The sequence below is a fragment of the Mytilus edulis genome, chromosome 3 (assembly GCF_963676685.1).
Source record: "Mytilus edulis chromosome 3, xbMytEdul2.2, whole genome shotgun sequence".
In the NCBI taxonomy this organism is placed as follows: domain Eukaryota; kingdom Metazoa; phylum Mollusca; class Bivalvia; order Mytilida; family Mytilidae; genus Mytilus; species Mytilus edulis.
Window position 1 is genome coordinate 103,855,608 of NC_092346.1, and position 17,388 is coordinate 103,872,995.

At 32.1% G+C, this 17,388-nt stretch overlaps 1 protein-coding gene across 34 annotated transcripts in view; it reads right to left on the reverse strand.

Annotated features, from left to right (window-relative positions):
- The window catches only part of LOC139514704 (peripheral plasma membrane protein CASK-like), a 181,863-nt gene that overhangs the window by 25,741 nt on the left and 138,734 nt on the right, over nt 1-17,388 (reverse strand). For 19 of the 34 annotated variants that reach the window (XM_071304269.1, XM_071304256.1, XM_071304264.1 and 16 more), the window contains 2 exons: nt 16,840-16,917; nt 14,669-14,755 (listed from right to left, as the gene is read on the reverse strand). In XM_071304269.1, the coding sequence (XP_071160370.1) occupies nt 14,669-14,755; nt 16,840-16,917 (165 nt within the window). Of the gene's footprint in view, nt 1-14,668; nt 14,756-16,767; nt 16,918-17,388 lie in introns of all 34 variants that reach the window. The other 15 variants (XM_071304261.1, XM_071304246.1, XM_071304260.1 and 12 more) reach the window with 1 other exon arrangement.

Consider the following 17,388-nt stretch of genomic DNA (forward strand, 5'->3'; position numbering starts at 1 on the left):
ACTTTAACCTATAATGGTTTACTTTATAAATTGTTATTTGTATGGAGAGTTGTCTCATTGGCACTCACACCAAATCTTCCTATATCTATAGCTACATTTCATCATTGTCTGTATGTTAGTAAATCAAAAAATCTGAATAAAGCAGCTTAACTAATCAAAGAGCTGAAAGCTCCGAAGAAAAATGACGCCACTGTCTCTAATATTGGGATAGTTTTTATGCAAGTCTTGATTTTCACATACCTTAATTAGTTTAACAATGCAACATGTCTCGTAAGCATATAATTGATACTTGTATATGTGTGTGTGTGAAGTGAAGGTGACAACTGGCTGTTTTTTTAAGATAAATGAATAGGTCAAGACTACCTGAATTTGTACAAATAAATACCGTAGAAAGGCTTGTATATTTCTCACTGGTACATAGTCTGAATCCGGGTCCGTTAGCGCCCCATTCACGTTTGCGCCCACTCATGTTCGCCCCCTTTCACTTTCACACCCTACATGTTCGCACCCAATCTTAATTGGTTTTGTGTTTAATAACTCTGTAAGCAAGTGTTTTCTTATAAGTGTAATTGTTGTCATTGTCTCAAAATAAAGTGTTGAATAAATCCTAATCATGTTTTGGATAGGGTATTGTTAAAAATAATAATAATCCTTTCTAAATAAAGTGGTATTTTGTCAACGTTTTATTTTGTGTTGAATAACTCTTAATCATGTTTTGGTTAATGTATTGCTATAACTTTGTTTCATTGACTTGTTTCAAAATGAAGTGAGATTCTGACTATGTTTTTTTTCTGTGTGTTGAATAAATTTTATCATGTTTTGGTTATAATAGTGGATTGCTATATTTTGGTTCCTATATTTTATTGCTTCGTTGTTTCAGATCAAAGGGACCAAGCTGTTAAAAACAATTATCTTTTGTGTTTTTCCTTTAAAATCTTCAATGTTTTACTCATACCAAGCTATAAATACATTCAGTATTTACACCAAAGCAATTTGAAACAACAATCATGATTTTCCAATTATTCAACTTGAATTTGAATTAAAATTGGGCGCGAATGAGCAGAGTGCGAACGGACCTTGGGTGCGAACGTGTAGGGTGCGAAAGTGTATTGGGCGCGAACAGACCTGATACCACAGTCTGAACCCCCTTCTCCCACAAAATATTAAGTAAAAATCTTTTTGTTACTGTTATCAAAGGTCTAATGAAACTCAGGTAATTTCAAACATTTGTCAAAGAATTCTAGTCAAACCAGCACCTGGTTAAATTGGCACCTGGACAAATCAGCACCTGGTTAAATCGACACCTGATATAGTCAATTCGTCACCCATGTTAAATATATATTTTTAACAGTATTTTAAGCAAAAAGAGTAAAAATAAGAAAGGGGTTGCCAGAATTTTTCCAGTATTTAAGCAAAAAGAGTTAAATACTAACTTTCACATTTTTGGGTGTTCATGTACATTTTGTATATATATTTATTTTTCTCAACTAAATGACTTTTTTGGTGTATTTTTAATGTAATATATATGAGTAGTCCAAATAATTATTACGTCTGGCAAGGCTTTTTAAATTTTATTCTGGGACACCTTCCTATGACCGCAAGGCTATGTTAATTATTTTCTGGGACGCCTTCCTACGAACGTCGTAGGAAGGCGTTCCAGAAAAAAATAAAAATATCCTTGCCAGACGTCATAATTATTTGGACTAATACATGAGATATTGGATATTTTTATGCATTATTTTAACCAGTTGAGCATTTTACGGGATTTTTGGTTTAATGCTGTTTAAACTTTACTGAAAAAAAAACACCTTAAATTTGCTAATTATTTGGCATGAAAGTTTGATTTATTGAAAGGGACTCATAGTTTTCCATTTTATTTTAATAATTGTCTAATTGTTAGAACAACAGTTGGGTAAGGGCTTCGTTGTTTACCTTTATACACAACAACATATTCACTTTGGTTTCCTTGTTTACCTAAATACACAACAACATATTCACTATGTACTTGGTAACAGTTATTAATTAATTGAATAGAAAATATTATAACAAATATTATTGGATGCCGAATTGACGTCAAATAGGTGCCGATTTGACTAGATGCCAATTTAACCAGGTGCCGACTTGACTTGTATGTTTCAATTCCTCTGCGATCGTTTGCGGTATTTTCTTGAGAAAACCTATTTTCCATCATCAAAGAGAAGAAGAAACTGCTTGAAAATGATTCTGGAACGCTTCATGATTGTAAAAATAAGTTTAATACACTCAAATAACAATTTTGAAACTTGCGATGTTTAAACAGGAAGTTTCAAAAGCACGTGTAAAAGAAGAAATTAACCGGTGAGAGTGGAAATCCGTACATGACAGATATCACTATAGTACGACTTTGAAAGTAAAACAGTTCCATCCTTTTGTAAAACAGTCTTAAATATACCTATCACATTAATGTTTGAAGGGTCTTAAGCTTATTCAAACCATATAAGTCGGTATGAAACACCAAAACGGAATGAACAATAACCGATTACGTTTTGTAGTTTACAAATTCTAAACTGGTTCCCGTCAAACTACAACACTTTGTTCGAGTGTAGTGGAATACAAGCAGAAACCAGTTAGTTTGTATAGTAAATATGAAACCGAGTGTAAACTGGTTCCTGGCTGATAACTACACAATAATCATGCATAATGATAACACAAGCAGATTCCAGTTTGTATGGAAAATAGTAAATACGAAACCAAGCGCGGTAGGCAGAGAAATGTAATGAAGTTCAGGTCGGCAGTAATGGAACAATGACTGCGTCATTTTCCAAAAAACCTGCCTTATTGTGTGTTGAGTATATTCACAATGCACCAAGCTTACTGATAAAACATGACAAGTGAATACAAATTTTATCCTGAAATAGTTCTCAGCATTTTAATAATGCCTTCAAGACTTACTTACAGATCTAAAGACATATTAAAGGAAAGTCTTATTTACCAATTTAAAGTAAACAATTACACCATTTTTGTCTAACCACAAGAAAAACAAGTAGTATTTACCTGTTAAGTTTATGATACAAGTCCACCTCTTAATCATCCTCTAATTAGTCCTTTACAGCCTTAATTAAATCCCCATCAACCCTAATCACCTTATATATATCAATTGTCCTTTACTGTGAAATATCATAAACTTCAGCAGAAATCACACAAAAATCTACACATCTTGCCTAGCAATGATCAGATCAATACTGGGTGATATCTCACTAGTAATGAATCTTACCGACATTCAAAAAATTATCTTTATGGGCTTTCTAATAATATATAAAAAAAATCTCATAAGAGGAAGTCAAGTGGAGGAAAAGCCACTCTAGTTATCTGTGGTTTGATTGGCTGACGTGTGACAACAGAATCTTATGTCGCAAAAGAGAAATATGGGGTTAAACAGTTCTTAATTTTTCCCAGTAAAATGTCACAATAAAGCTGTTACAAAATAGACAGGTCTAGTTTGCTTTGACACAAAACTTAAACCAAAATCATCAGTACATTAATAAACTGCTATATTGCTGCTAGTACATGGAAAGGAGATTATATCTTTTTTGTTAAATGTAATTAAAAAAATCAACTTTTAAATAAAAAGGAGATGTTAATATTCATTTAAAATATTAATCTAATAAGACTATCGTGGTTTAGAAATTGTCTTGGTTCAAAGTCAGCAGCTTGTAACTAAGGGGTTGTGGTTAAGTTTTTTTCTTTTCTCTTATTTGTTTTTCGTTTATTGTTTTGCTAAGTTTGTTCTTGGTTTGTGCTGTTACACCACTGTCCAAGGTTAGGGGATTGTTGCAGGATTTGTTTGCTGTGTTGAAGTCAATTCGATGACCTTGGGATGTTTTTTTGCAATTTGATAGGGTTGGTGTCTATAGTCAGACAGTCAAAAAGTTGTTAGCCAGTCAAATAAGAACAACTTAAACACCAATATTGATACCAAATAAAAACAAGAAAAAACAAGAGTGCACACACTGAAATGTCTTGCCTTCTTTACTAATCATTGATATTATTGGTATGGGCCTTGCTCATTGTTGAAGGCCGTGCAGTGACCTATAGTTGTTAATTTCTGTGTCATTTTGGTCTCTTGTGGAGAGTTGTTTCATTGGCAATCATTCCACATCTTCCTTTTTTATATATACAAAGTATGAAGCATCCAGGTCTTCCACCTTTTAAATTATAAAGTTTTTAAAAAGTTAGATAAAGCTGCTGCCACCGCCATAGCAGACGGATCACTTTCCCTATGTTGAGCTTTCTGCGACAAAAAAAATCCCACCAGAAACAAATAATGAATTGTCATCATTTTAAGTGTCAGTTGCAATTAAGGAATTTGTTGATCCTCTCTCATACAGAAACGTGACTTGGCCTCATCAAATAGCAATTTACTCTGTTTGGTTCTAATAATTTGATTTATTTATCAATTCCTGTATTCTTTAAGTAATTCTTGTAATAAAGCTAATCAACTGAACAAAATGTTCCAATCAAGAAGAGGCAAAATTAATGATAAATAATCAAATCATCCAATTTCTAGAAGTTATTAGCAAAAGTTGTCATAAACATTTTCATAGAAAATAACATTTGATACCATTCCTTTTCCCACAAAGAATTGATTATGTCACTCAAAAATTGAGAGTCCATATTTACCTCATTTCAATCGAAAAGCTTATAAACACAAGGAAATGCCTGTATCTTGTCAGGAATATGACAGTTGTGTATGTTTCATTTGTTTGAGCTTTTGATTTTGCCATTTGAGAAAGACTTTCTGTTTTGATTTTGGCTTTTCGGCTTTTTACATCCCTTTCTGTCTAAACATATGGATATAAGGAGTGACATGATTTCTGTCTAAATCAATAAAGACAATGGGTTGTGGATAGTTGAGATTGAGATCTGCTATAAAATTGAATCTACAAATTAACCCCCTTTTTTTTTTTTTAAACTTTCCCATAGACTTACAACCAGTTGAATAATATCAAGCATATGGAAACTTAAACATGACTGAAGAACTGATAGGTCAAAAATAGAATAAAGAATGTGTAAAAGAGACAGAAACTTAAACATGACTGAAGGACTGATAGGTCAAAAATAGAATAAAGAATGTGTAAAAGAGACAGAAACTTAAACATGACTGAAGGACTGATAGGTCAAAAATAGAATAAAGAATGTGTAAAAGAGACAGAAACTTAAACATGACTGAAGAACTGATAGGTCAAAAATAGAATAAAGAATGTGTAAAAGAGACAGAAACTTTAACATGACTGGAGGACTGATAGGTCAAAAATAGAATAAAGAATGTGTAAAAGAGACAGAAACTTAAACATGACTGAAGGACTGATAGGTCAAAAATAGAATAAAGAATGTGTAAAAGAGACAGAAACTTAAACATGACTGAAGAACTGATAGGTCAAAAATAGAATAAAGAATGTGTAAAAGAGACAGAAACTTAAACATGACTGAAGGACTGATAGGTCAAAAATAGAATAAAGAATGTGTAAAAGAGACAGAAACTTAAACATGACTGAAGGACTGATAGGTCAAAAATAGAATAAAGAATGTGTAAAAGAGACAGAAACTTAAACATGACTGAAGGACTGATAGGTCAAAAATAGAATAAAGAATGTGTAAAAGAGACAGAAACTTTAACATGACTGGAGGACTGATAGGTCAAAAATAGAATAAAGAATGTGTAAAAGAGACAGAAACTTAAACATGACTGAAGAACTGATAGGTCAAAAATAGAATAAAGAATGTGTAAAAGAGACAGAAACTTAAACATGACTGAAGAACTGATAGGTCAAAAATAGAATAAAGAATGTGTAAAAGAGACAGAAACCCAACCATAGAACAGAAAAATATATATCGGATAAAGAGGAACAAAATAGGCTGTTTTTTTTTTTTTAAACTTATGTCCTTATACATACAATGATATGCATCAGGAATTATAATTCTATGAAATGTTAATTGCTTGAGCACACCTGTTTATAAATAATAAATTTCAGAGTAATCAAATGGACATAATACTCAATCCAATTCAATGAAAAAAAAAACAACAATGGTTTACATTTGTGATTATCAAAATGAAAATAAATTGTCAAAAAATATTTTTAAAAAACAATTGTAGTTTACAGAAGATGAATGGAGTTCATATTTAGTATGATTGCTTTGAAGAAAATGATCGAAATAGTGGAGCTGACATTTCCTAAGAAAAACATAGCACTTTAGTTATTCTTTAGCAATTACTGTCTAAAATACTTGAGGGAATAAAGCAATGTAAATATGAAGATGGATAATTTTGAAATATAGTTACGCTGAATTCTTTTGTGCCACAAAGATCAATAGAAAATAATTATATATCTTTACAAATCCATTTCTTGGTACTGATAGATTTTCTCTGAGATGGCTGAGGGTATAGAAAGATCACTTTTTACAGCTGGTAAAAAACAAATAAAATTGAAATCCTTTCTTCAGTAAATAAAGTGTAATAAAATTGTTACTTGAAAAAGACAGCATTATTCTTACATCAATTTGCAATGATTGACATAATTTTGAACATGTCATGTTAAGAGTGGAGAAGCAAATACATCAGTATATAATCTCTTCAATGGACAAAAAAGCAAAATCTCACCCCATTTATACCCTCAATGTGCAGCCTTTAAATGGCTTCATCATCTGTTATCATTAAATAATACTTATGATCTTAAAAAAAGTATTACTTTCTCATCTAAAGAATTACCATTTTTTTTAATCAAACTGTCATGCAGTCTTAAATAGAAAAAAGGTTTTTAAGTGAAAACAGAATAATATTCCTGAATATTAATCAAGGACTGACCATTAAGCATTCCTAACCCCTACTAAATCCTGCTATTCCAGAAAACCTTAGGGAACTTGGACAATCTACTCACTTTAAGTCTTGACAACATCAAAATAGCAATGACAAATGCTGTAACTGAAATGAGTTAGAATGTCATAACTAAGGAAAACAGTGAAACAAATCATCAACAATCTTATAACATGTAAATACAATCAGTTATGTAAAATGATGAGAGCCAGGTGTAACAGTTCTACACTTATAGACACATAACATCATTAGGAAAACCCTAATATTCCATCGGACAAATTGTTAAACCAGTTATGCATTTTAGAATGGGCAAAATAATAAAGTTTCATTTTTTTTTTAAATATGACAAAATTTAAAAAAAATTCAAATTGTGGTGAATAGCCTTAAATGACCACAAAGTTGAGACCAGACAACAAATCAAATATGCATTCTAATAACAAAGAACAGCAGAAAAATCACAAAAGTAGAGATAAAGTCTGGAAAATTTATAACTATCAAGGCTTTTGATTGAACCCCCAATTACAATAAACCTCCTATTTCATACAGATCCATACATCTTAAGGTCCAATTTTACTCCATAATGGCTCATTACATACATCTTATTCTGAATCAAGACTATAATTGGTTTCAAATAAGATAGGTTTTATCTTTTGATATGAGGATCACAATGGCTCATTAGATTTAATAGCAGCTCTTGTAGACCAAAGACTTTATAGAAAGCTTGCTGTTGTCATTTAATAGTTTAAAGACTTTTAAAGGACACAACCTTCAGAATATTAAATCAATTCTATCATATATTAGCTCTTCTCTTATGGTTGAGGCCACTGTTAGCTATTTCTTGCATGAAATGACATGTCACGTATCACTCTGTATGTCAATTTTAAGAATTTGATTTGCAGAATAATTCATGCAATATAGGATCATATTTTTCCAACCAATAGCACACCATGGAAAGGGATGATGCCCCTAAACACTTGAATGATGCTTACTAAAACATAAGTTTTTGACGGAAATGCATTGAACTTGAAAGTTGTCTATAAAGTGTTGTACTGACTGAGAGGGAATTAAAACATGATTATCAGGTCAACAGACCTTTCCTGAAATTAATCTTGAATATTATCTATAGATAATTTATACGTGTATGCAGGAACAACGCAAGGAAGTTATGTTTGGAATTGGGATCTAACATGATTTCTTTAAAATTTGTCTCTGAAGAAAAATCAAAATATGAGTTTGGATAAATCTTTAGATGAAACTTTCCAAATAGAACCAAATAAAGAGCATGCAATAACTGATCTCACATGCAATAACTGATCTGCTCACCTGCTGATTCCTAAAGTTGTCTTCTATAGCATCTGCCATCAATTCTTCAAATATCACAATAAAGTGATTTAAATAAAATCTATATCTGAACACCTGAGCCAACAATACTCCTCTAATATTTTTCCTATGCTGCTTAATTCCAAACAGAAAACAACCTCCTATGAAATGGTGTAAACATTACACAAGATGATAGTGTTGTTTTCATGTGCAACAGAAGAGCAGTTTTTACCAACAGGTTTTTTTTATCATTGACAGATGATACAGTTTAAAGGTACGAACAAAAGCTGAAAGATGATGTTGTTGATTTAATTAATGGAGAATGATGGCAATTATGTCAAGATTCATCAAAGAATGGCGAGAAACACGGACTATATAATCAATTCATTCACGCTTTTTATGTTATGTTTCGGTAACTCTGTTGGCTTAGGGAAGTTATTTTCTATAGCGAAAGAAAACAAATTGTCTGTGCTTCTAAAATATTAATTATACAGCCATAGCATCTGCATAAAACAGTCTTCTCTAATTAGCTTTATTACCAAGATATGCAACACATTTAAAAACTAAGTGGAAAACCTATTGGTTACATAATAATCTATTAAAGCGTGATCTGCAGTTGAAAGAAAATGCTTTAGAGGTTTAATGCTTACAAGGAAGCTATTACACAAAGGGTTCCAAGTGAAAAAGTTCAAGTCATCCCTTCAAAAAGAAGTTTAATGCTTACAAGGAAGCTATTACACAAAGGGTTCTAAGTGATAAAGTTGAAGTCATCCCTTCAAAAAGAAGTTTAATGCTTACAAGGAAGCTATTACACAAAGGGTTCTAAGTGATAAAGTTGAAGTCATCCCTTCAAAAAGAAGTTTAATGCTTAAAAGGAAGCTATTACACAAAGGGTTCTAAGTGAAAAAGTTCAAGTCATCCCTTCAAAAAGAAGTTTAATGCTTACAAGGAAGCTATTACACAAAGGGTTCCAAGTGAAAAAGTTGAAGTCATCCCTTCAAAAGCTTTATAGATGACATTAGTATATACATGTCATGGACTATCTGTTTGACAGATGACAGTGATTTGTTCCAATTGTCGTAACCACAATCCCATCCTCTGGGTCCTTTATCGTCTCTCATGCACAAAGTATAAGTTCATTTGACCTTGATGATACAAGTAGTATGGACATGAGAAAAGACAGGTACTATAGATTCACTTGCAGGACTGGGTTGCACAAACGTCTATTAAGTTAATAGACTATTAACTTCTAATAGACTATTAAATATCTAATTGACAATTAGTTAATAGAGTGATTTAATAGCGTTGCACGAATCACTTTTAAGGATACTATTAACTAATAGACAATTAAGTGACTATTAACATTTTAATAGTCAATTAAGCTCCATTTAATTCTGCTAGTTTCATCATTTTTTCACAACATCATTACGATTTTCATCGTTTTCACGACGTCATCATGATTTTTCACAATTTTCATCAATTTTCCATGACGTCAACACGATTTCAGCGATTTTCATCAATTTTCCATGACGTCAACACAATTTCAGCGATTTCAGCATTTTTCAACGGGGTTGTGTTCAACATCGAAGCAGCTAAATAATGCTACATATTATAGATCTACATAGTGCTACGTAGATTTATGACTATTGAACGTGTAGCTAGCCTAGCTGCTATTAATATCTACGTAGCTGCTAGGCTAGCTACACGTTCAATAGTCATACATCTACGTAGCCGCTAATATATTGAACGCAACCCTGGGTCTACTTTCAATTGACACCAAAACATGTCCAATTCCAAAATACAAGAAATTGCATATGTTGTATTGAAAAAGATAGAAAAGTCTCGAAAAACGAGGGGAATAGGGGAATAAAAAAGCATTAGTCTTAAATTCCATTATGTTACTAATTTAAATGTAAAGTTTATAGTCGACGTCTACAAAAGAAAATTGACAACTGCAGCCTGCTATATTTATATCTTCCATTTTGAGAGTCTGACTCAATCTAAGTCGATTTTTCACTTCGTTTATGGAAGGTTGGGAACTCGAATAAATTACTATAGTATTTGGCACAATCGTGGTAAAATCAGAAATTTTTAATCTCCTATGAGAAAAATTTTGCCGCTAATTTATTTCAAAAAAGATACAATAAATTGCGTGTGTTGCCATTGCAAGGGATTGAAAATTCTCGAAAAAAATACACGAGGGAAGAAATTAAGTATCATAAATCGGGGCAGCCCCGTTATTCAGATGTCCCATTAGTCCGACACCACATTGGTGCGACCAAATTTCAGAAATCCTGGTAGTGTAGTTCCTGAGAAAAATGTGACGAAAAATATTCATGGGACGGACGAACTGACTGACAGACTGACGGACTGACGGAAGGACAGACAGAGGTAAAACAGTATACCCCCTTTTTTCAAAGCGGGGGTATAATAATAATACAAGTAACATATCATAAAGTACTTACAATATTTCAATTTTGCGTGATGTCCAGTGGCAAATATTATTGACATGCATGTTCAGGCCGAGAACAATCATTTGACAGTAAAAAAAATTAGATAGGCCCTGTAATAGTTGCAATCCGGCATGACACTTGAACTGCCACTAGACAATGAAAGTACATACTAGTATTGAATAGGAAACGCCGGGAATTTTGCTTGCAGCAGGCTCAGACATTTAACACTATATACATGTAAGGTAGGGGGAATCTGCATTCAAAATATTTTTTTTTCATCTGCTTGACCAGAAATATTTTTTTCCATCAAATTGGGGATCAGAATATTTTTTTTAGGAAAAAACCATAACCCCCTTGAAGTTAAATGGTCGTTCCCTGATTACGTGAACATTTTTCGTTATGAAGAGAGACTGCACTGCCGATGACATTTCTTTTTTTTAGTATAATGTGTTCCCATTTTCTTATACCAAAACTTGCAAAGTTTTCATTTTCTTTATATGCATATGGTCATGGTACTTCTTTGATAGTTATACCCGATAGGTGGCATGCTAAAATCTGTTTCTGTGATATTAGAACGAATAGTTCAAATACCATGTCAACAATTATTCTATCAAAGGGTGTCTGCATTGGGGAGGAGGGGGTCTTTCATATCTGTATTCTTTAAAATGTTTGCCATTTTCTCTATTTTTTATACTTTTGCTCATTATTTTAGGACCTCATTTTTCTCTATTCTGTAACCCCCCAATCATTATTCTCTATTCTGTAAATCCACATCAACACCCTCATGAAGCTCTACTCATGAAGTATATTTTCTATTACGGCACTTATTAACCTTTATCGGACTATTGGGGTGTTGGACCAGTGGGGTGTCGGAATATCTGGGCGATCCCCAAAAGTCCAATAATTGTTTATGTTATTATGAACCCTATCCAATGTCAATATCAGATATTTGTTTGAAGTTTATACCCAAGATATACAAAAGTGTCGGATAGTTTCGTTTCATCTATATAACAGTTTTCAGTTGCAAAAAAAAATGTTAGTTAGGTATATATGTATTTATTTATTGGTTATAAATATTATGGACAATATACACACTATATGCCATCTTTATTTAAAAAAAAAAACTAAATTAATTCACTGTGTAATATATCAAAATTATCACGTAGTTTCTCTTTATGTCTTACGAATAATAATGTATGGTATTGTGCACTGCTCTGTTATTTGTGTTTCTTATCTAGCTGTAGCAATCATTAAAATGTTAACTTGGCATGCCATACTTGATAGAAATGCGGACGTGAAAGAAAGCACTCTTTATCAAAACGTCAACGGAGATTGCACATTCTTCACCCCTGTTATAAAAGGTTTTCAAATGTCCAATGCTTTCGTCCATGCATGCCTTTTAAAAATTGTTAATTTTGGAGAATGGATTTTATACTAAGGAATATATTTCAGTTTGAACAAAGCATACTTCCAAGGATGAGGGCAAAAGTTTTTTTCTTCAGTTTTAAAGTTATTGACACTTGCCGTATTGAAAATAAAACCATTGTTTCCCTAATAGATTCATAATGACAATGGTTAATCATAGAATTACAATTATATCTTCATTTATGCTTCAAAAAAACTTATCAATGTTTATCTTTTCTTTCTATTATTATTTTAATAATAACAAAAACAATTCTTTTTGTGACGAAATCATACAATGTGGGATATCACCGGCTGTGCGAGGCTCTCAGTCCGTCAAATCATCGAGTTGAGAAGCCTGTCACGGTATTCTTCGGCTGATTTTGAGGTACAAGTCATCCAAGCACTTGCATGGCATCCATTTTAAATGTACAATTAAGGACTTAATAGCGCTCCTTCGTTCAATTAAATTTAATAGTGAGTTAATAGACTCTTAACGTTAATTAAATTTTGTGCAACGCAAGTAATAGACTATTAAATTTAAGTGTACTTTTAATAGACTATTAACTTTAATAGACGTTTGTGCAACCCAGTCCAGGTCTGGAAAGTTGATGTGGTCTCAAGGACTGTACATCTGACTTCTTACTGATAAACAAATTATTCCTAAATCCCTTTCCTATCAGATTGTGTCCTTTATTCTGGAATTGTTTCTGACATGATTCTCAGTGTTACACAAACAAAAACATACAACTCAGCAAAACTTATCAAACATTAATAATCCACAACAAAGTAGTCTTTAAAAGGAAATAATAAAGCATCCAATTTCTATTGGATCAAATATATATCCTTAATATACACACATCAATACCACTTCAATACAAAGTGATATTTATATGACCCCTAATTGAATTTGATCAATAAAAAGTGTGGAGTTAGTTTTCCTGAAATATGAAAATTTTCTATCATGATTTCACAGGACCAAGTATGGTGCAAGGGAAACAACTCCAATGTTTATCTTTTTGTAAGATTACTCCATTATCATTGTACGCTACGAAGATAAACATTTACTTTGCGACAAATGTGGAAAGTTCTTCTTGAATATCGTTGAACACTTACTGGTATCCTGTGATTTTATACAAGACAAAAGAGATGATCTATGGCAAGACATTATTTACATTAATCCCATTCAGTTCAGTGTTTTTATGGACAGTCTTTCGGCACATGAACTCACAACAACAATTCTCTCTTGCAATACGTCATATGAATTAGAAAATGATGAATTAACTTTTTTGTCTAAGACTTGTGTTTGTCACGTTGAAACAATCTGCAGAGATTTCTACAATCGATAGAAGATGTGTCCGTTACCGATATTATAGACAGTGCTAATTTTTTTCTCATATTAACTTTAAACGGTGACTTTAATTCTTTGTTTTTTGTAATTTTCTGATTTATATATTTCATGTACACCAAATCTCTATAATAGAGAAATAAAGTTATATATATCAGAAATAAAATCTTTACATCTCTTTTTAAGATAAGTAAATCTTAATTGATCATGCATTACTTAATCCCTTTAGAAGTTACAGCTGTAGAGACCTGTTTCTCTTGATACTTCATGGCTCATATATCATATCTCTAGATATTTATTTATACTGAAATGGTTGCATATGCTTGATACTGCATGGCCCATAAAGAATAACTTATTTATCATGGCTGAGGTACATAATACTAGATGGCGGAGGTACACAGACTTAATGTATTAACTAAACTAAACTGAAACTAATTTATCTAATGTGGGATACTTGTACTGGATACTTCATGACTTATAGAAATAAAATTGAGAATTTAAATGGGGAATGTGTCAAAAAGGCAACAACCTGACCAAATAGCAGATTTCAGCCTAAGGCCATGCACAAATGGGTCTTCAACCGGCTGTCTTCAACATAGCAAGAAAAAGGAAATAACTTATTTATCCTGCCTGAGTTACAAATACTTGATACTTCATGAAGCATAGAAATAACTTTATCCTGCCTTGAGTACATAGACTTGATGTATTTTAGCTTATAGAAACTTATTTATCCTGCCTGAATACTTCCTGGCTTATAGAAATAACTTATTTGTCATGTCTGTAGTACATATACTTGATATTCCATGGCTTATAGAAGAAACAAATTTATCATACCATGATATTTGACTTGACTTAGATCATTGACAATATTGTGACTTACCTGGCATGATATGTGAAAATCTGATGACTCTCCATGCATTGTGACTTAGATCCTTGACAATATGGCAATGTAACAATATAATGTGACTTGACTAAGATTCTTGACAATATTGTGACTAATAAAATGTGACTTGACTAACAACATGTGACAACTAAGATCTTTCACAATCTTGTGACTTGGATAATATGATACCTGACTTGATCTGTGACCTACCATGATATGTGTCTTGACTAAGAACCATGACAATAAGATGACTTACCGTGATATGTGGCTTGACTAAGAACCATGACATACCGTGATATGTGTCTTGACTCAGAACCAAAACAATAAGATGACTTACCGTGATATGTGACTTGGATAAGATTTGTGACTTACAGTGATATGTGACTAAGAACCATGACAATAAAATGACTTACCGTGATATGTGGCTTGGATAAGATTTGTGATAATTCTTCACAGACAGTTGCATATTCTGACGGACGTTTCTTGATTGTTTCCAAAACCTGTAATTAAATTTAACTTGAATGTTGAACGCTTAGCTATGATAAATTATGCTTTGATATAAAAGTAAAAAAAAAAGGCAATTGCTTACTTCAAGGTTATGTGATACACAGAAGAAAATACTTAACAAAAACAACTACATAAAATGGTTTTAGATTTCATATTATTTATAGATTTTCACTGAAATCATTCAAAAAGAAGTAACTCTAGAATTAATTGATAGTATTCAATATTTTCCACAAAATCAATGCAATAAAACCTAATACATTAGCATCAATTTCAAAGACAGTAACCTGGCCATTTCTAAGGAAAAATAATTAACCCTTCTCTGAACTATCTTTAAGATTTTTTCTGATCAGTAATAAAACTTAAAATGGATAATTTTACTGCTTTCTTTCTCATTCATAGGATAGGTTTATTTTACCTTAGCTTGATCAAAATGCAAAAATAGTCAGTACATGTACACTAAGAGCTCTCATTCTGTTAGTATTCAACAGTATATATCATTTATGAAACTACTTTTGAAAGGTAAGAAAGGTAATACACCAGTTTTACTAAATCATTGTTTGTTCTAAAAATGGTAGTGTGCTTTAAATGGTAGCAAGTATTAGAATCATTTTCATAACAGTATGGACAAGACCATTTCTTTGCATGCTCAGCTTAACAATTGACTGGGTCAGATTAGGTGAACATTTGTCTGTATCGCTTGCCTGTCATATAGTATGTGTTATAGACATTTAAACTGTGGGGTCGCCAAAGGTTCTAAATGTCTAAATCAAATATTACAAAGAACTAGCAGAGGACTAAACCTTGTGTGCTGATTTAAATGTTAAATACATTTGTACTTCTCTTTGTATCTTCTCGTGCACCTGCATGTACTTTATTCTTTTATTCTATTTAAATCCACATTTGAAGGCCTCTGACAGACTGAGTGAGTGTAAAATCACTGTTATCGTTAGTCAATGACAAACAAGTGAAAGGTAAAGGATTTAGTTTTATCACCAACATACATATTGCTGTTGTCCACGCTATTATGAAAACGATTTTATGTATATTCGTTGGTCATTCTTTTTTACTTACCTCCTATATAAGTCCAGGAAATTTATTAATCTGGTACTTGCTTTTCAAATTTATGATCTCCATTAATAGGATGACTTGATAAATTTTGGATTCAATCTCAACAAATCTAAATAGTAGAAGTATCCTTCCTATCTAATATACATATTCATTGACAAAAAGAGTAAACTAGAAAACAGAAGATGTTAGGAAGGGCCTGTTTGTATATTTTTGTGTGATGTATATAAACAAAACTTAATTCAGATAATCAAACAAAACAAAATGCCTGTGTTAGGTGAGGAGCCTGGAATAACAAGCTAAACCTACATATTAATATTGATTTAAATCCTTCCACAATGAGATGTTTCTCACAATTTTAGATTAGTTAAGAAACAATGACGTTTTTACTCCAAATTGGAAAACAGGAATCAATTTTGAATACAATAGTGTACCGTTATATCAACAGTTATTGCATGCTTAGGAAAAAGTTGTTTCTCAAAATTTAATATTTTTATGTAAACTAAAGTTTTTCCACACTTTTGTTCTCCAATTTCGAAAAAAATCACTTTTTATCACTAAGAATCGTAGCATTCAACTCTGGAAAGAAAAACCTGAAAATTTCCAAATCAGAAGGGAGCTAACCTATACTTATCCCACTTCAAGAAAACCTGACTTAAATCTAACAGTTCAAGTCCTTGATGCCATTTTCAAATCATGAGTGTTCAGTTCTCTACATGCAACTATGCATATCCAGTACACAATCTATGTCAAATGCTAAACCAGAAAATGTTTATTGATATTCAGACACCAATACTGATTTTAAAACTATATCAAATGCTCTAAGACATTCTCATAACAACTAAAACTTCTAACTTGCACCATACACAACATAAAAACTGTTGCAGGAATAGGAATAAGGGAGTGAACTCCAGGAATAAGGGAGAGAACTCCAACTTACCTCCCTTGATTGTTTAACTGCATCATAGGGTGTAGGGCGGACTGGAATAGCTGTTTTGTGGTCACCACTTACCTCCACTGTTTTATGGACAGAATCGGAGGGTGGAGGGCGGACTGGAGTAGCTGTTTGAGTGTTGATTTTATCATATAACTGAAATAGAAAAACATTATGGTCAGTACTTAAGTAAAGTTCTTATTAAAAAAAAAATCCCTAGATAAACAACTGCTTTGCATCATAGCAAAAATTGCAGAAACTGATGGAAAAGAAATTCACTGCAATTACATATCACTGACTATCTCTGGGAAATACTTTCAAACTCAACTGATCAGAAAACATGACAGAACTTCAAATTATCATGAGCATGACTAGCAAGTGACTGCCAGTTCCCGTTTCTTTTTCAAAAAGAGATTTTCAAATGCTATGTATGTCCATGGTATATCATAACATAATCTTTCCAATAAACTAGACTAAAAGGATGTGGATTCAATAATGTATCTTATATAAACTCTTGTACATACTTCATAACATTGTATCAAATCTATATAGTGTCATGTAATTACTTCATAACATTGTATCAAATCTATATAGTGTCATGTAATTACTTCATAACAATATTGTATC